At 45.1% G+C, this 20,399-nt stretch overlaps 1 protein-coding gene across 1 annotated transcript; it reads left to right on the top strand.

The window, feature by feature from the left end:
* Positions 1 to 309: 309 nt before the first annotated feature.
* On the top strand, positions 310 to 19,903 carry EFCAB3 (EF-hand calcium binding domain 3). Its single transcript, XM_029573394.1, has 9 exons — positions 310 to 609; positions 5,908 to 6,065; positions 13,782 to 13,834; positions 15,548 to 15,624; positions 16,680 to 16,823; positions 17,223 to 17,294; positions 17,615 to 17,741; positions 18,448 to 18,623; positions 18,911 to 19,903. The coding sequence occupies exons 2-9, from the start codon at positions 5,976 to 5,978 to the stop codon at positions 18,964 to 18,966; spliced, it is 795 nt and encodes a 264-aa protein (XP_029429254.1). The 5' UTR covers positions 310 to 609; positions 5,908 to 5,975; the 3' UTR covers positions 18,967 to 19,903.
* The last annotated feature ends 496 nt before the right edge of the window (positions 19,904 to 20,399 follow it).

Genomic DNA, 20,399 nt, shown 5'->3' with positions numbered 1-20,399 from the left:
CGTCCAAGGGCAGGTTAACCGTGCCCTCTGTCAGAACGCACTGTACTGTATCGGCCTGTAAGAGGATTAGGTAACTCTGCTCCTCTAATGCCACCAACGTTTTTAGGTTATCCCTAATAAATATGCATGAGCTATTTGCATGCATTGTCTCTACTGCATACAACTCTATCCAATGCAGCAACAGTGTAGATATCCTGAAAACCTGCTTTATTTCTGGGTGCACTTGAGGCTAGGGTTTGCCTGTCTCTGCTATGCAAAAAATGATTATTTATTAAAAATTACGCACATGCAGTTGAAGTCCTGCAGCAAGCCTCAATGGCTTATTCCTGATGTCATAAATATCGTCTGTGCTCAAGCCTCGCGTTTGCGCTTACAAATCAGGAAAGAGGAGAGGGGAGGGACCTATCAGCAACGAGCCCATCACAAGCAGATGTTAGAAAATGGAAGCATAAATTAGTGGAGAGGGCACAAATAACACCTACCATCGCGGGCCCTGGGCAAAGGAGAAGGCGCACGCGCAAAGCAGCTGGCCTGCCAGCCAATGAACGCTCGACTTTTACGGTAGCCCAGCCGCAGCCGCTGGACGGCGAGCGCAAAGAAATCCAGGAGGTGAGAGCGCCGCCCACGTCCAGAAGAGGCAGCAGGCGGGACGGGTGTGGAGCAAGCGGCTGTAAAAATGCGCTCTGTTCCCCTGGTCTTGGTTGCGCAGATTTAGCGGTTTTATCGCTAGATCTAGTGATTTTTGTTTAACCCGACGGAGATTTTAAAGCAATAAGAGCGACAGAAAGCTGATTTAGCCAATTTGTCACAGTTTTAACATCTCCGTTGGGTTCCCTACTTCAGAGAATGTTTGGTCTCCGGAAGCAGGAAAGTACAAGCCAGTGAAATCTCTGGCTAGAGTGCATTGCTGACCGGTTTATGTTTAATCAACATTGATATGCCACCTTTCTCACAATCAAAGCAGCCTACAAATACTGCAGCTTCTCAGAAGGAGTTCGGGCGGGGGGGCGGAAAGGGAGAAACTTGAGTCAACACAAGAGTGTGTTAAAGTGAATGTGTTTCTGCAAAAGAGTGAGAAACTGCACGTGTAACTACTGGAGTAAGTGTGTGTGATTGTAAGTGGGAAAAGTGTATTTGTGGGAGGGAGAGTGTGTATGTATGTGTTAGTATTAATGTGAGGGAGGGGAGAGAATGTGTCTGTGTAGCTGTGTAAGAGGGAGAGAGTGTATGTGAGTGTGTGCGCCAATAACCTTTTCTAAATCTGAAAATCTTTGTTCGTGTGACAGTGTGTGTATACACATGTCTGCATCAGAGAGCAAGTAAGAATCAGGTGGATGTAATATTGGCAATATCACCACTCTCCCAGGCCCCTGATGTTTTATTTAAATGGCCTGCTGCAGTGAAAAGAAGACACTAAAGGAAATTGTGTGCCCCTAGCACTGCCTCGGCAGCAGGCGCCCAGGACAAGTGGCTGTCAGCAGGTTAGGAAAATGGACATTCTATTTAATGAGCGTCCATTTTCCTAACCTGTACACAACCATGGGTTAGGAAAATAGACACTCATTAATTAAGCGTCCCTTTTTCTAACCTGACTGCTCGCACACTTTTTTTTTTAATTTTATTTTTTTAGGGTTTTCCTTTTTTGGTTCCTCCAACTTAATATTGCCATAATATTAAGCTGGAGGAACTACAGAAAAGCAGTATTTTCTGCTTTTCTGTAATCTTTTTGTGGGTAAAAATGTGTCCATCGGGTGCACTTTTTTTTTCCACATCGGGGGGGGGGGGGGGGGGGAAATAGCTAATAGCCTCAACATGGATTTACATGTGATGAGCACTATTAGCTATGCACTTGGTTGGACTTTGGATGCACTAACCCTGTTTGCATCAGGGGTTAACCAATTGTGTGTTGAGCAGTGCGCTGCGGCCAGCACACGGTATTGCATCGGCCTGAATGTGTGTCAGAGAGAGCAAAAGTGTGTGTTCCCTTCCTCTAGGGGTGGATTGCAGGAGCATATCAGCCTGGGGGAGTTTTTCAAAATTGGCCCACTTGCTATCTGTCTGACTCTCTTGTGCACTTTCACTGCAGGATGTGTTTCAATAGTTCCAAAAAGCACACCAAACTGAGGTACATCATGTGGCAGAACTGAGCCAAAGAATCTGCAACATAAATTTCACATTTCTCCTAAATAACTAAATAGAAGAACACACCCTAGACAATGGGTGAACAAACAGAGCTGCGGGTTCTCTTCCATCCATGCAGTCTGTAGCCATCTGCCCCCACGTGTAGTTACATCTCTCATATATATATATATTGAATTCATGGGTTGGTATTGCAGTCTCTTGCCAACCAATCAGCTATTGAACTAGTTGCCAAGTAATGTGACAACCACACTGCCAGCCAGTGTCAGACATACACAGTCTCTCAAACACAAACACCCACACACTCTTTCAGACACCCATTGTGTCTAAGAGAGTATGTGTATTGTGTGGGTATCTCTCTTTCTCTGACATGAGGACACCCACACACACATTCTCAGTGTATGGGAGTGTCATAGATGTGTATGGGTATCTTTGTGTCAGAGAGAAAGACCCCCCACCACCACACACACACACACACACACACACACACACACACTCTCTCTCTCTCTCTCTCTCTCTGACACACACATTCTGTCATTGTGCTGTGGTTCATATGCTCACACAGTGTATGTCCCCACTCCAGTACTGCCACAGCATTATGTGAAAGGTTTTTACTTGCTGCCAGCCCTTCCCACCCCTACTCTTCTTGGCACCCCTACTCTAGGAGACTCACTGGTTCCAAGGCTAGTTAACCCTTTCAGAAAAAAAGCCCAGCCTAGAGGAGCCTCTCCAGTACTGCATAGGCACTTCCTCTTGGCTCATCCCATGCCTTTATCTTACTGTAGCTTGCCTCCACTTCAGGTCCCTGCCACCATTCCAGTGCATTCCCATTGACTGAATGCTTCAGAGTCTGCTACTTTTATGGTTCCCCAAGCTCTGCAGTGCTTACCAACTCCAGGGGAGACCAGACATATGTCTGTTCCTCCAGGGCTTAAAAAGAAAAATGAAGCCCTGGCTGAAACTAGAGAGAGCCACAGGACCCAAAACAGCACAGCTCCAGAATCCTGCTTTCCCAGCTGGATCCAGTAGCAGCCAGGACTGGTGCAAGGATATTAGGTGTCATAGGCAAACCTATAGCCTTGTAACCCCAGCCCTTTCCTTCCCATACACAGTTAAAAATGATGCATTTATAACTTCACATTAAGTATAGTCTTATGAGGTAAAAGTATCACTTACAGCATGTACCTTATATTTACATGCACTGCTGTGCTGCCAGCCAGAAAACCCTGCAAAATAAAAAATAAAGGGACACTTGGATCCCATTATTGCATTAAACCTATTGTAACAGATGGGTGTGGGCTTGGCTCTGAGACAGCCTTGGATGAACTCAATTACAATTAAAGTAAAACTCCAATCTCAATATGCAAAAATATCAATGTATAAGAAATATTGCACTACTATTTTTTATTCTTTTTATGTTATAAAGTTCTATTAAAACAATTTTATGCAAAGAGGAAAAGACCTCAGCACTGGTTAAGAACGTTCGAGTTCAAACTATAAACCAGCCATTGCAATCATAGGTCAAAAACCTCTTATTTTTTAATTACAAAAGTGAAGGTTCCTAAATATCATTTGTGTTTTATAATCCCCCCTCCTTTTTTTATTATTAAAAAAATTGTTGTTATTCACAAAACCCATTGTTGTTGAAACCTGTTTGAGGAAACAAACTTATACATTGATCCTGAAATTTCATATAATGTGCCGAAAGGAAATTCCTTTTCAACTGAAGCTATGTAGCTTATTCCGCACTTATCGACGTTGACAACACTGCATCAGGGCAAATTGGTTGTTTTTTTAGCTTCACATCTTTTATCTAAAAAAAAATTGGGATAAAAGGTAATGTGAAGCTATGTTCTTAACCAGTGCTGAGGTCTTTTCCTCTTTCCATAAAATTCTTTTAATAGAACTTTATAACATACAAAGAATAAAAAATAGTAGTGCAATATTTCTTATACATTGATTTTTTTTTGCATATACACTAGTCATTTTTGCATACTGATTATTAGATACTAGTGTATCCCTAATTTTCTCTAGTTCAAACTCCTATATCAAAACAGCAACAACTTAGCCAGCATTGAAAGAGCGACAGTTCTACCTATGAAAAGGCATTGCTACAAATATTACACCAATTTGGAAACCAGAACAAACTAAGCTACTATAGGTCCCTACACAGAAACTGCATGCCTCATGTCAGTCATATATGCAGAACACAGATCGACCCTCACCAAATACAGCATAAAGAGATCATAAGGTATAACTAGAAATGAGCAGACAAAAACTAAATTGGAAACAACAACAAGCTAAATCCTGTATACAGTGCAACAATGAAAAAAGAGAAACATTACCTTTCCTCATAAAATATCAAATCAAGAATATAAATCAGCAATAGTAAAGCCATACTAATAAAAAATAGTAAATATTTCAAAACAATTGAACATCCAGTAATTAAACTCATAAAACTTTTAACAATTTCCCAAACACCAATAAAATATTTTTAAAAAATCAGAAACACCAGATAACACCCAATAATTAAAACCAATAAGAATTTTAAAAATCCTCCACTTTTTTTATATTTTTCAGTCACCCTAAGATTGTTCTGGATTAGTGGGGGTGAGGGAGCTCACAAACTTTCTCTCCCCTCCCATGCATTCTGACACACACACACACACACATACATGCTTGCACCCTCTGACACATTCGTTTTCACACACACACACACACTGACTCATTCCATACACACACAAGCTACCTCCCACCTGCTGACACACGCTCCCTCACATCGGCTGACGCTGACACACAAACACTCCCTCCCACCCGCACACACGCTTGCACCCTCTGACATTCGTTTTCACACACACACACTGACTCATTCCATACACACACATGCTCCCTCACATCAGCTGAAGCTGACACACACACATGCTCCCTTGCACCCACTGATAGATACACACACAGACTCCCTCGCACCCAGGCACATGTATACATATCAGTCACACTCACTGGCTCTAATAGTCACACACGCTGCCTTCCACCCACTGATACATATGCACACATGCATGCTCCCTCGCACACTCCCACTCTTTCTTTTTTTTCCTCTGCCACTTCTGAATAGGTAATAAAAAATAAAAAAAATTACACTGGTGGGCAGGAGCGATGCAGGCAGGGCCACCACCATAAGGGGGCGACATTGGCAGAAACCAGTCAGAGGCCCTCATCTGAGATGCTGTAGCAACGGGAGGCCTGCTGGCTGCCTCACAAGGGAAAGATAGCGATGGGGTGGTGTGAAGGAAGACCTTGGGAGCATTTCTCGCCGCTGCAGTGGCAAGGGGGAGGGGCAGGGAGATCAGCAACGCCACGAAAAAGAAAAAAAAAAAACCCCCAAATACAGGCCTACAGAGCCACACTGCAGCCATGGAGACAAGAAAAAAAGAGGAGCCTTGGAACAGCGGCTGCAGCCATAGGTAATGAAAAAAAAAAATCAGAATTGAGCGGAGAGCCTTGGTGGAGGTTCCCGCTCCACCAGAACAACTGCTGCAGGTCGGGTGTTAATCGCAGTGGCCCCGATAGGCCAATCTGCCTCCGCCTTCCCTCATCCTTGCCAATCTACTCCAGTCTAGGGTGACTAGAATTCAAAATGTCCCATTTGTGCAGGTGCCACTGCATAGCAATGTGGTTCTAGCTACATTTTATCCAATCTGAAGACTTTTGACAGTGAATCTAGTCACATACCTTAGGTAGGAGATGGCAACACTGTTTATGCTATTGCAGGCCCTGAGGGTAGGATGTTCCCTGTACCGCCCTGGTCCATCCTGCGGCCCTTCTCCTAGAGCCCAGCCATGGAGGACGAGCCAGAAGTTGTCCAAGACCAGCCTGAGGAGGAGGAGAAGGAGGAGTTCATCTCCGAGGAACTAGAAGGCGAGAAACAGGTAAAGCCCCACAGGTGATGGTGGGTGACATACATGTACAGAGCACGCACTAATGGGTGTCATACATGCACAAAGGGTGAAGGGATGCAGAACATGCACTGATGATGAGAGTCATACGTGCAGAAAGAGTAGAAGGTATGTACCAGATGTGTTCTGGTTTACATGTAAAAAAAAAAATCAACCCTTCAGAAACTAGAACAGTCAGGCTTTAGAGTATATTTTTATTATTTCAACAACATCATTTATTTTCATTTATTGAAAAACACCCCACTCTCCCACAAAACCCATGTCAAAGGTACAGAAATCTCCACTCTGCAGAGGGATTGGTGGGTCTAATGTGGAGGAGAGGCTGAGATAAAGCGGAGTGAGTTAACATTTTGAATCACGGCCCCTTTTCCATGCATGCAATTAGTTGAGACCCCGCCCCCCACAAGCTGGGTTTCATTTTATTTATATGTGCACGTACACACATAAAGGGTGTCCTGAATTTCTGGCCTGGTGTCAAATTGACTTGATAACAGCTTCTGAACCAGTTATCAAGTCACCAGGGAACCACTGCTAACCAGTGGCTTGAAGCTCACGTTTTTTGTTTCTTCAAGTTACTGAAAGGCGCAAGCACACACACAAACATGGATATGGAAAGACAGACACCCCACACCCAGACAGAAACACATAACCTCGTACCTGACGCAGGGGTTCTCAGCCCCGTCCTCTTTGTGCCTGCAAATCTCTCTCACGCATATTCCTTGTGGATATTTGTATTCATTTATTAAAAATATTTATATTCCACTTATTATGGGATCCATTGCTAGGCAGATTACAACAGTGGACAATTTAACTTTATTTAAAGCAATATATAACCTACCAGATCCAAAGTTCTCAGTGGAGGCACAGAAAAAAAATATACATAATAATGACACTGATAATAATAATTCAAAACAATATTACATAAAACATCGCTGCAGGATCCTGCAGAAACACCATCATAAACTCTACTGACTACAAGGCACTTTGGTACTTTCTGTAGCCTCAGAACAAAACGCAAATTATGTAAAATGTTAGCCTGCCTCACCAGAAACAAAGCTGATGGTATTTAATTGAAATAACTGGTGACTACTTGTCAGACTTGGTTAACTCAAATGCCTGTTCAAACAAATAAGAGTTTTAAGGCTTTTCAAAGAGTTTTAAAAACATCATGGTATGCAAATGTTCTGGCAGTATATTGCAGAAGAAGGACCAGTGACAGAAGATTTTCAAAAGGCATTTGACAAAGTTCCTCATGAGAGGCTTCTAAGAAAACTAAAAAGTCATGGGATAGGAGGCGATGTCCTTTCGTGGATTACAAACTGGTTAAAAGACAGGAAACAGAGAGTAGGATTAAATGGTCAATTTTCTCAGTGGAAAAGGGTAAAAGTGGAGTGCCTCAGGGATCTGTACTTGGACCTGTTCTTTTCAATTGTGATACATTACAGGAGGACCTTGCAAGACTGGAAGATTAGACATCCAAATGACAGATGAAATTTAATGTGGACAAGTGCAAGGTGTTGCATATAGGGAAACATAACCCTTGCTGTAGTTACACAATGTTAGGTTCCATATTAGGAGCTACCACCCAGGAAAAAGATCTAGGCATCATAGTGGATAATACTTTAAAATCGTCTCCTCAGTGTGCTGCAGCAGTCAAAAAAGCAAACAGTATGTTAGGAATTATTAGGAAGGGAATGGTTAATAAAACGGAAAATGTCATAATGCCTCTGTATCGCTCCATGGTGAGACCGCACCTTGAATACTGTGTACAATTCTGGTTGCTGCATCTAAAAAAAGATATAGTTGTGATGGAGAAGCTACTAGGGGTGTGCATTCGTTTTGAACTTAAATGGAAAACGCAACTTTTTTTTTTAACTTAAAAAAAAGATGAGGCTTAAACGATCGGATTTCCAACTTATTCAACATAGCTATGTTGAATACGTTGGAAATCGCGATTGTTGATCTAAATAAAAATTTAAACCCTCACCCTCCTTAATCCCCCCCCCCCAAGACTTACCAAAGCTGGCCAAAAGTTCCGTGAGGTTCCGGGAGCGCGGTGGGGAATCACGTGACGTCCGCGTCACGTCGGAGTGACGCGGCGTCACGTGATTCCCCTCGGGTTCGCTCCTGGAACCCTCTTTGGGCCCAAAAGGCACTTTTGGCCAGTTGGGGGGGTCAGGAGGCCCCCCCAAGCTGGCCAAAAGTGCCTTTTGGGCCCAACGAGGGGTCCGGGAGCGAACCCGAGGGGAATCACGTGACGCCGCTTCACTCTGACGTGGCGCCGACGTCATGTGATTCCCCGGGTTCGCTCCCGGAACCCTCGTTGGGCCCAAAAGGCACTTTTGGCCAGCTTGGGGGGTCAGGAGGCCCCCCAAGCTGGCGGAAAAGTTCCTTTTGAGCCCAACGAGGGGTCCGGGAGCGAACCCGAGGGGAATCACGTGACGCCACGTCACTCCGACGTCACGTGCTCCTTGCAAAGGAGTTCAGGAATGGCGTCCTGACCCCGCTGGACACAGGGAGTTTTGGTAAGTCTTGGGGGGGGGGGGGATTAAGGGGGTGAGGGGTTTAAATTTTTTTGCACATATGGACATAGACTCAACTTATGGAATTCTCCATATGTCCATATTGACCGCAAATGGGACCCCTTTCGACTTATGGACTTATGAACTTAAACTTTTGGTCTGCACATCCCTAGAAGGTACAGAGAAGGGCAACCAAAATGATAAAGGGGATGGAACAGCTCCCCTATGAGGAAAGGCTGAATAGGTTAGGGGCTGTTCAGCTTAGAGAAGAGATGGCTGAGGGGGGATATGATAGAGGTCTTAAGATCATGAGAAGTCTTGAAGGAGTAGATGTGAATCAGTTATTTACACTTTCGGATAATAGAAATTCTAGAGGGCATTCCATGATGTTAGCAAGTAGCACATTTAAGACTAATCGGAGAAAATTATTTTTCATTCAACACACAATTAAGCTCTGGAATTTGTTGCCAGAGGATGTGGTTAGTGCATTTAGTGTAGCTGGGTTCAGCAAAGGTTTGGATAAGTACTTGGAGGAGAAGTCCATTAACTGCTATTAATCAAGTTTACTTGGGGAATAGCCACTGCTATTAATTGCATCAGAAGCATGGGATCTTCTTGGTGTTTAGGTAATTGCCAAGTTCTTGTGGCCTGGTTTGGCTTCTGTTGGAAACAGGATGCTGGGCTTGATGGACCCTTGGTCTGACTCAGCAGGGCAATTTCTTATGTTCTTAAGAAGCTCTGGCGTACTTTTCCAGCAAACGTACAGATTGAGGAGAGGGTACTTCCGACAGGTCACGTTGCGCAGATCTTAAAGCACCTGCTGGCTTATAAAGCCACAACATGGCACTAACCGAAGATGATGAGGAATAACTCGAGTTTATGCATAAGAGATGTTATTTTATTTTTAACCATCTAGTGGATTGGAAACCAGTGGAGGGAATAAAGTATTGGCACGATATGATCCTGCATCTTAGTACCTGTTAAAATTCACACTGCAGAATTCTACTCTATCTGAAGCACTCGAAAAGATGACAGAGAAAGACCAACAAAAACAAGAATTGCAGGAGCCTGACCTGTTAATAATCCGTGCCTGAGGCACCTCATGAAAGTCACATGGGTTCAGCCGAGGTTTTAATCTATGGAGCAATAGTAGCTTGAAGACGGCCTTAATATGGGAGTGCATTGTTAGATGAGAATCTAGGATGACACCCAAATTTCAAACCTGTGTAACAAAAGGTATGCAAAGGCCATCGAGCATGAAGCTGGAAGAGGCATCATGAGATGAGCCACAGCTCAAAATAATTCAGTTTTGCCCACATTGAGTTAATTTGTTATTATGTAACTGCCGACAAGCAAATTGAAATTAAACCAAGGGCTGCAGACTATGATGAGACAGATGTGAAGAACTGGATGTCATCCGCCTATAACTTATAGTTGACCCCTAGGCCAGCTGACAGTTTGCACAGTGAGGACATATAGATATTGATAAAGTGGCAGATAATGCTGACCTCTGAGGATCTCCAGAAGTGACTAATTGCCATGAGGAAACTGATGAATCGATCCTTACTTGCTGAGCATGGCCCGGTTAAATATGAATCAAACCAGCTCAACACAGTACCGGAAATATCAAGTTCATTTAAGTGGGACTATAATTGGTGATTCAGAGCGTCAAGGAGAACCATGACATAACTAGTGCCATTCTCAAACTGATGTCGGATAGTATCTAAACTACAAAGAAACAGGTTTTCCCTGCTGCAATGCTTACGAAAGCCAAACTGATGATGGTCCAGTATCACCTGATCATCTAAGAAATCATTGAGCTGGTTTAAAACAATAGCCTCAAGAACTTTGGACAGAAATAGGAATGACGAAATGGGGTGGGAGTTTGTCACTAATGATGGATCGAGGGAAGTTTTTTTTTTGTTTTGTTTTGTTTATAACACAGGTCTGACCGAAGCCTGCTTTAGGCTGGGGGTACAACTCCAGAAGGCCATAAGAGACTGACAATTTTAGCCAACAAAGTACTAATGTCATTGTGTAAGATCTTAAAAAGAACAGTTGAACAACCATTAAGAGGGCATGACAAACTATTCATCTTGCCTATGACTTGTGAAACTGAAGAAACACTCGCCTGTTTTGTCCCTCCAGACCTGATGGATATAGAACACCTCAGCTGGAAAACTGCTGCATACTTCCACAACTTTCTCAGTAAATAGTTGCACGACTTCACAGCATGTGGGGTCACAAGCCAGTACTCTGGGAGTTAAATGAGGATTCAGTGTTGCCCATTCAATGCTTTGCAGTAGAACACTGCCCATGGGACCTATTGCCAGCAGGCTGAATTCTTTTGGCATAAAAAGATTTTTCTTGCCAAATTGACCTCTGTCTTGTAAGACTTCCGCCAACGGCGGTCGTGGTGCCTCGGTGATTGTTTAGCGATTTTGAGTTTGGTATTTAACCCTGAGGCCGAATTAGGCCTCCGTAATCGGAGGGATCTCAAGGGAGCTAGGTGGTTTACAGGCAGAATGCAACGCTTGGGACCAAGTAACAAATGCCAAAGACAGATCACAGAGATCAAATGGAGAAAAACCGGAGAGTAAGAGATTACGAAAGTCATCAGGGTCCATGTCACCATGTTTGGTTACCATAGGCCAGGCATTATGAGAAGGCGTAACGGGAACTAGAAAAGACAGGAAAAGTGTAATCAATGATCAAATCAGAAAAAAATCTGAAGTATGACCATGCTTTGAGTTGGGAAACAAAAAGCCGCTGCCAGCCCAGTGCAGACATGCATCCCAAAAAGCCTCACAAGGAGGAGACAGAGGGTGCTCATCTACATAGAGATTAAAATCTCCAAGGTTAACATTTGCTGAAGAATTTTATGACAAAAGACCAGGGTGACAGTGAAGTAGACAGACATTGAAAGTAGGTAATTATATCAGTAACAGTGCATATAGAAACATAGAAATGACAGGACAAAAAGACCAATTGGCCCATCCAGTCTGCCCAGCAAGCTCCCACACTTATTTTCCCATACTTATCTGTTTCTTCCACCACCAAGTTCAGGGCCCTAGTTGGAAACTGTTTGATTCAAATTTCCTGCCATCCCCTGTTATTGATGCAGAGAGTAATGCTGGAGTTGCATCAAAGGTGAGCATAAGGCTTAATAGTTAAAGGTAGTAACCACCGCATCAAGCAAGTTACCCTGATGCTTGTTTATCCAGACTGCACAGATCAATGCCTTGTTGGATGTTGTCTGAATGTAAATCCTATTTTCCACATTTTCCCTTGCCGTTGAAGCAGAGAGCAACGTTGTATATGCATTCAAAGTGATCTATCAGGCTTAATTGGTTTAGGGTAGTAACCGCCATAATAAGCAAGCTATCCCCACATTTATTTGTTTACCCAGATTGTGAAGTTCAGTCCTTGTTGGTTGTTGTCTGAATGCAAATCCTCTTTTCCACATTTCCCCCTGCCATTGAAGCAGAGAGCAATGTTGGAGTTGCATTAACCATGCGAAGGCTTATTGAGTAAGGATAGTAATCACCAGGTAGTAGCCTCCACTCCAGTAATCCACTGCCATGGCTCTTCACTTCATTCCCATCCTCTAGCCTTTATGGATCCACGGTGTTTATCCCATGCCTCTTTGAAATCCTTCACAGTTTTAGTCTTCACCACTTCCTCCGGAAGGGCATTCCAGACATCCACCATCCTCTCCGTGAAGAAAGACTTCCTGACATTGGTAGACTCAGAACCAATGTCAGGAAGACTTTCTTCACGGAGAGGGTGGTGGATGCCTAGAATGCCCTTCCGGAGGAAGTGGTGAAGACTAAAACTGTGAAGGATTTCAAAGGGGCATGGGATAAACACTGTGGATCCATAAAGGCTAGAGGATGGGAATGAAGAGAAGAGCCATGGCAGTGGATTACTGGAGTGGAGGCTACTACCTGGTGATTACTATCCTTACTCAATAAGCCTTCGCATGGTTAATGCAACTCCAACATTGCTCTCTGCTTCAGCGGCAGGGGGAAATGTGGAAAAGAGGATTTGGAGAAGCAATGTTGATTGCAATAAGTGATGGGCTCAAAGAATGTTTAGAAACAATCAAGAGATCGTCCCCATGTTTAATATGGTGCGGTAGAGAAATAACATCATAATGTGATAGGCAGAGTTGAGAAAGTAATAACAAATCAGTCTTCTTCAGTCAAGTCTCAGTAATAGAAAGATAATCAAGGCACCGATCTCTTAATAAATCAAATAAAACGGGTCGCTTTTTGGTTATCAACTGAGCATTCATTAGAAAAATGGATAAAGTGGATTTAGTAGGTATGACAACTAGGACATTGAAATCAACCTGGAAGTAAAGGAACAGTGAGCGGTGAAGAAACTGAGAGTATTTAAACAATGGTTCTGATGAGACAGGTCACCGTATCTTCCTTGGCCTACCATGGCAGCTGGAAGCGAGGGATCGGGTCACTAGGCTCTGGATCATTATGAACAGGTTTTTCCAACCATACTGAGATATTAATTTAGAAAATATATATGTAAATACATCACTATTTTTAATTGAACACCTTAGTACAGTGGTTCCCAGACCTGTTCTGGAAGACCCCCAGCCAGTCGGCTTTTCAGGATATCCACATTGAATATGTATTTTATTTGTTTTATTTTATAGGTTTTCATTTTAATTTTTTAATGTTATGAAATTTACTTTGTAAACCGTTGAGATCTTGTTAGGTAAAATGTTTAAATAAATAAATAAATGAAATAAATTTGCACATCTGCCTTAAATACTTGTCAACCACATAACTTCTAACTTGTACACCGCCTTGAGTGAATCTCTTCAAAAAGGTGGTTAATGAATTGTAACAAACAGAAAATTACATGCACCAGATTACTTTGGTTTATCAATTCAGTAACCAAAGCAGGACTGAACGTTCCTTTTTCTACAGTGAGCCAGAGTCTGTAGGTCACAGTCACCTCTTAGCTAAGGCATTCCAGTTTTGGTGCCGAGCAATGTTCAGTCTGCAACTAGAAAACTACCTTACCAGGCTGCTTTTTTAATATAAGCTAACGGAAGGGTGGACAGAAGAAGGGGGCGCTCTGTGACAGGTGGGGAAGGAGGTGACAGCATTTACAGTCCGGTGTTGGCTTGTCTTTTGCTTAGGTCCTGGATGAAGACGTGCCCCAGAAGACCTCAGAGGCACTCATTCTGGAAACGTAAGCTCGTGTATAGAAACAAATCCCTGGCGCTGTGCTACAGCTGGCTTGAGGTTGGGCCGAGATGGGCGGGAGATGCTTGTTAGGGACAGAAGAAAACTGAGGGGGAGAGTAGGTCAAGAGATTGTGGGGCTGATGCTCAGCCAAGCGCACTGTTTAACCCGCAGTTGGATGCGGGTTGAATAGGGGCTAATTAATCCCCTTTTGCAATAAGGGGATTAGTGCCTCTACAACGCACGTCCAACGCAGCGTGAGTCTAATAGAGCTAATCCTACGCTCCTTAAACCAGTACAGAAAAGCAGAAAAAATTGCTTTTCTGTACTGCCTCCTACTTAATATCGTTGTGATATTAAGTAGGAGGAAAAACAAAATTAAATAAAGTTAAAAAAAAAAGTTTAAAAAACAATCAAACCATTGGCAGTCAGGTGCAGGACATGGCGCTCAACTGACAAGCGTCCGTTTCCTGAACCCCCTGGCTGTGCGGCATTTAGGAAAACAGACGCCGATAAACTCGGCATCTGTTTTCCTAACTGGCGGATCACCGATGCTGATCGGGTACTCGTTAGCAAGGAGACGCTAGGGGCGCACAAGCAACCCTAGCGTCTCCTTACTAACGCGACCCCCTAATTTAAATATTGCATGGCGTCCTAAGAAAGCGGGCGCTGACTGTTCAGCGTCCGCTTTCTGCGCATATTTATTGCATCGGCCCCTGTGTGAGGAGCCCCACAAAGCAATGATTCCCAAAGGTTTTAGATAATGCAGTGGGAGAAGAGAGGATTCATAACAAATCATTAAGCTCCCCCCCCCCCCCCCTTTTTCAATCCCATTTTGGTTTCGTCTATAAGGAGCTATTAGTGTTTGAAGTTCCTGAAAGCTCCTCTTGCTTGGCCAAGTCCATTGTTCTAAATACAGTAAACCCTCGTCAGAGGTAATTAGTGCCATCCTGAGCAGTAGATTCCAGGAACATTTTTAGAAGCAGGGAACATGGCCAGAATAATATGCATGTGTTTTATTCCCAAAGAGTGAAAATAAACTCATATTACACGTTAATGCAAAAAATAAAATGGAAAGGAGACCTAGGAGTAAGATTGAAAGGGGGAGCCTGGAGTCAAGAAACCAAAAGATGGGTATTGCTGCTTCAGTATATATTAAGAAAGTAATTTGCTGCTCAGTCTTAGCATGATTAAATATAGATTTTAGTCTCAGGTATAAATGTAGCATAATTAAAATATTGTGAAATACTTCACTGCTATAGTCCAAAACGGCTACCGTAATTTTGAACAAGTAGGGAGGCACTGAGAGAGCTTCCTGTAGTGCAAATATTTGTTATGCTCTCCCTATACCTGTAGCCCCTTCTTTCCCCAATTTTTTTGTCTCTTGGTATTCAGCTCCAGCAGTATCCTGACGCAGGGGTTCTCAGCCCGGTCCTCGGGACACACCGAGCCACAGTGCCTGCAAATCTCTCTCATGCATATTCATTGTGGATAGCTTTATATTTATTCATTTATTTATTAACAGTATATATACTCCGCTTATAATGGGATCCATTGTTAGGCGGATTTACAGTTGAACAATAAAACATGAATTATCCTGAAAACCCAACTGGCTGGGTGTGCCCCGAGGACTGGCTTGAGAACCCTCCGGACGCCTGTCATCTCTCCCCTGGAGTTAGAGACTCTCTCTTGTTTCTTTTTTACCCCCCTCTTCCTGCAGGACAAAGCTAGTACCTCAGAAGTCAGTGGGGAGCGCAGTAAACCTTGTCCTCGCCCTCTCTCCCAGGCAGACTGCAGGTACAGAGATCGTGGTGGGGTTGGTACAGGGAGAGATCATCGGCCAGAGGACCAGTCGCTTCATATCAGATACTTTATTGGTGCAAGGTTTTGTCTGGCTGCGCTTCACTTGTGTGTGTGTGTGATTTGTTTGCATTTTTGTGGTGTGCATGTTATGTTATTTCATGCTTATAGATCGCCTTCCAACTGCCCCAGGCAATTTTCGATAATTAAAAATGCAATCGTCATTATTGTATTTTGTTTTTTTAATATGGCCTAGCAGTTTCCCTTATCCTTTGGACTTTCAGCTCGAGCAGAGCCAGTCTCTTACTTGGTGCCTTGAGCTTTCGTTCATAACGACCTGGGAATTTTACCCCCAGCGCATAACACCCCCCACCCCTTCCCGTAACAGTGACAGTCCTTGGCTAGAGGCCTCAGATCACAGCTCCCTGTGGAACCGAGCACCGGTGCACTCTTGAGTCTGGCCACCAGATGTCACTGTGAGTGCTACCTCTGCAGCATCCACCAGTCCTGGGCAGTCTGGGAGCAAATGTCAGGCTTGGGAATCTGCACCAGGTCGGTTGTAATTGTTGAATGTGTGTGTGTGTGTGTGTGTGTGTGTAAACGTTTCTCCATGTTTATTATCAGGAATATGAAGCTGCACAGTGTCGCAGTGACAGCAAATCATACATATGTGGTCAGTTAAAAATAAAAGACACGTACAAAGAGGATTATCAAAACTCTTCGGCTGCATTGCAGACCAAAATCAAATAGTTTTGTCACCTTGTTTTTATATTCCTTGGTGTTCAGTTTCACGCTTGTCTCCTACTTATGTGGCTCTTTTCTTAAGTTCTGCTTCGTTTTTCTTTCCCCGGCTAATGTTTCCTTTATAGTTTTCTTCCCTGCTCCCTGCGGGGGGAGGGGGAGCTGCCACCCTTCTCTCAGTTAGTAATGGGGGTGGCTGCACCCATCGGGCATTGGAAGGGGGGGGGGGGGAGAGGTGCTTGCCCAATTGGCCCCGCAGAGTTCCTGTGACATCTCCCTAACTGGGTTCTGGCTTCCCGCTCTCTCCGCAGCCTTCCAGGATGCCTTCGAGAATTTCAGGAGAAGCCGAAAGGAGCAGATTGACAAGGACGACCTGCAGTACACTTTGCACAACATGAGCATCCGCCTGAATCACCGGGACACCTTCGAAGTCTTGAAGAGCGCCGATGCCGACAGTGAGTACCTGAGAGCGCGCGCTGCTGTTCACGCAGCTTGGACGGATCGGTGCCTCTGCGCCTGTATTTATTGGGCACAGTGTCTGCCTCTCAGGGCACTGGTATAGTCTATTTACTAAGGCTTCTCTACAGTTCTGTTTGGGGACAAAAAGCTTGGTAGATCAGGCTGACAGTTTGCGCATATTTATACACAGATGCGGAGAGAAGGCAATTTTCAAAGGTGTTTTCCTAGGTAAATTGGCCTGTCTGAGTCATCTATACGTTTATCTGGCTTGCAAGGGAGGGGGTCCTGGGTGGCGACCTGATTAAGTTGGGGGAAAAGTACAGCCGTGCCTTCCTGCCTCTGGGTCCCGCCGGAGGTGCGACTGCTCCATACCTGACCTGCTCTTTCCCTTGCAGAAGACGGGAAGTTGAGCTTCACCGACTTTATAACCACTCTCACCGACGACCATCGGTTCAGCCTGTTTATGGGTGAGTGCTATTAGGAAAAGGGAGGTGGTTTGCACCCCCCGCCCCCACCCCCCAAGTGTGAAAACCTTCTAAATGAGAGTTCCCTGCAGGGGAAAGACTGTGCCCTCGCTCGTGCTCTCTCCCTCCGACGCTCTGTGTGTACGCGTACAAATGCCTTTTTGCGTTTATTCGTTTTTTCATATTCAGGGGTAGGGAGTTTATGAAAGGGGCAGCTGGGGACCGGTAGTGCTGGGTGATGGTAATGGAAGGAGGAGAAAGTGGGGGCTTGCTTCAGTTTGACCCATTGCACCGTTTTTTTCCCCCCTCCCCACTGACCGTAGAGAGTAAACGCCAGCACCGCCGAGCCCTCTCGAACTCGGAGATCTTGGACATCATCCTTTTCGATGCCATGCAGCATATGGTGACGAAGAAATTTCTCCCCGGCAGGTCCGTGGCAGAGATCGTCTGGTGAGTGGCAGGATGGGGGGGGTGGGGGGTAGGTGGCACAAGCTGCTTCCTCACTATTCCATTAACAAGAGGGACACCTGCTCTTCACACCCCCTACAAATATTTCATGCTGTATGGGCCAAGAGTTTGGCTTGCATCGGGTGCTGCAGACAGATCATCTGCAGGGCTTATTGTATCTCTAGCCTTTTCCAGCCATGCTCCCTTTCTGCTTGCAAGCTGTCACCCTGGTTTGGGCGTTCACCACTGGGTCCATTTTCTGTATTATTTCTTTTCTTAAGTACTTGCACTTATTCATGCCCGACAACAGAATAATTCAGAGTCGTGTTGCTGTGCCTTCCCATTCCGAAATACAGATGTGCAGCGTGCGCTGCTCGCGTGCCCCCCTATAGACCCTGGTGTATGCACAACAGTGACTCCTGTAGATGAGATTCAGAGTTTGAAGGGAAGGAGCTGTGTGGTGCGAGCCTCTTTGCTAGGCACTCTGCCTGCTGTGGCAGAGCTGTAGAGGGAGCAGGATGGGGATTTCCTGGGCATCCGTTCCCTGTGGGTTATGAATGAAGGTCTGAGACAGGCAAGGCCGGGCCAGCTTCCAGTGCAGAGCAGGCTGAGTGCTGTACGGCGTGGCTCCAGGCCTGAATGAGGCACGCGTGGCAAAGCATGAAAGCACACTGCAGAGTTTACTTTCTCAGTCCTTTTGTGCTTTCAGTTACTACCAGAAGAAGTACAAGGAAGCCCTTACGGTAAAGCCGAGAAGGAAGGAGCCAAAATATGGCAACTTCTTTCCAACATATCGCACCCAGGAAGAGAAGCCACCGCTCATCATGGGAGTGTCTGAGAAACGGATCCTGAAATTCCAGAAGAAACTGGAGGATGAAGAAGCTGGTAGGAGCGTCTGGCTGTTCCTTCTTCCCCACTGCTCTCCTGCACCCTTTAGGTCTGATTACCCAGAACTCTCCCAGAATTTCTTTCCTGAAGCAGAGGTAGAAGGTTTGGAAAGGACCTCCTATTTGACCAAAAGCTAACAGATTTTGGTAAAACAAGGTGCTGCTCTTTTACTCGCCAAACTTTGGCTAGTAGTGTCCCCCTCATCTCCCTATAAATATATAAAAATTAGGAGCACAGCATGACCAAGAAGACTAAACACGCATTATGCTTTCCTCTCTTCCCAGGCAAGGAGAACTCCGATCTAGAATTAGTAGATGCATCAGAAGATTTCCTAGAATAAAATGCTGCAGAGCCGAACTGCATGCTAAGGAGGCCAGCAGCTGCCAAGGATTCCCTTCGCAGTGTTTATTGGGCCTTCTCCTCCTGCCGTGCGTATCAGAAGCCACTGGCCACCTCACCTCTCCTTCCAGCGTGACGCGAGGTATTGGTGTGTGGCAATATGGTGTCAGAAGAAGAAGTTGGGGAGAGCCAGGAAACACGGGGACATAGGCTTGTGTGGGGGGACGGGACAGAAGGAGGCACAGGAGCTTACAAAGTCGCTGGGAGTTGAAGGGAATGCTGCAGAGCACAAAGGTGCCTGGGAAACATCTGGATGCTTTGGGTATCCCCAAGAGGGAGGAGTTGTGAGCCTCTGGTGGTATTGAAAACATCAGAAGATGTTGACGTGCACTGGAGGAGACATCAGAAGATGCAAAAGTGCAACACGGGAACATTTGGAGACGTAGGGATGTGGTGTGGGAACATCTGCAAGTGCCGGAGTATGGGAGTGAGAAAGAAACAGCAGCTGAGGGATGTACAAGAGACAAAACCCCCCACATCTCAAACCCTCTTGCTTCCTTTTTAATAATCTCCTATCAATGAGCCTTTTTTTCTGCTTCAATAAAACCTTAGATGGGGAGCTTGGGTAGCCACTTGATCCTTGGGTCTGATGTCCGGAAAGGATGTGGGCTGGGTCAGGGAACGACTCTAGCCGAGACCAGTTTACCTGAACTCACGATCCAGTGCAGCCACAGAGACCGGGCGAGGTGAGTGTCCCTCGGTGAAGCACTGACACTGCTTCTCGTAGCAGCCCAGTGCCGTCCTGGCAGGATTCCCCCAGCCTTCCTTAACTTCTCAGGGCAGATCTGAGGTGCACCTGCAGAGCTGCATGCCGGAGGGCAGGAGTGATGTACGTCAGCGCTGAGGAGAGTGAGCCCCAGACACTGCAGTTCTTGATGCCACAAAGCTCACTGTTACAGGATGTTTACACTGCAAACTTCTGCACTTGTGGGATCTTATCGTCCCCCTTTTTTTTTTTTTTCTCCCACCCCATGCTGAACGAACATTTCTGAATTTCACAAGGAGGATTTCATTTTCTTAACAGCACATAACCCAGCAGGGGGTGGGGTAGAGACATTGCTTCCGATGGAAACCACCTACACCTGGCCAGGTATGAAACAAGCTTGCGAGGGACTGAAGATATCTCTCGGTTGGCTTTTCAACATTTAACGCTATTAACATAGATGCTTCCTTGAAACGTTGCCTCACCTTTCGCTCTTTGCTCTGGCCCCTGCTTTTCACTGCAGCTGTTAAGTAATTGGGCTTTGAAGCCCATGGGCTCAGCCTCCAGTGGATTACATGGGGTGAGCGGGCAACACTCTGTACTGCTTGATAAACCCTAGCCAGAGCAGCTGCAGTGTTTGCATGCCTTTAGTATGTCCCACAAGCTGTATA

The sequence above is a fragment of the Rhinatrema bivittatum genome, chromosome 12 (genome assembly GCF_901001135.1).
Source record: "Rhinatrema bivittatum chromosome 12, aRhiBiv1.1, whole genome shotgun sequence".
Classification (NCBI taxonomy): Eukaryota; Metazoa; Chordata; class Amphibia; order Gymnophiona; family Rhinatrematidae; genus Rhinatrema; species Rhinatrema bivittatum.
The sequence above is the reverse complement of the archived record's forward strand: the minus strand, read 5'-3'. Positions and strand labels throughout refer to the sequence as shown.

Bases quoted from the DNA above. Each gene is read 5' to 3' on its own strand.
- EFCAB3 (XM_029573394.1), top strand. From the start codon at position 5,976: ATGGAGGACGAGCCAGAAGTTGTCCAAGACCAGCCTGAGGAGGAGGAG. The intron at 17,742-18,447 runs GTGAGTGGCAGG...TTGTGCTTTCAG, and splicing joins TCCGTGGCAGAGATCGTCTG to TTACTACCAGAAGAAGTACA. The intron at 18,624-18,910 runs GTAGGAGCGTCT...CTCTCTTCCCAG, and splicing joins ACTGGAGGATGAAGAAGCTG to GCAAGGAGAACTCCGATCTA.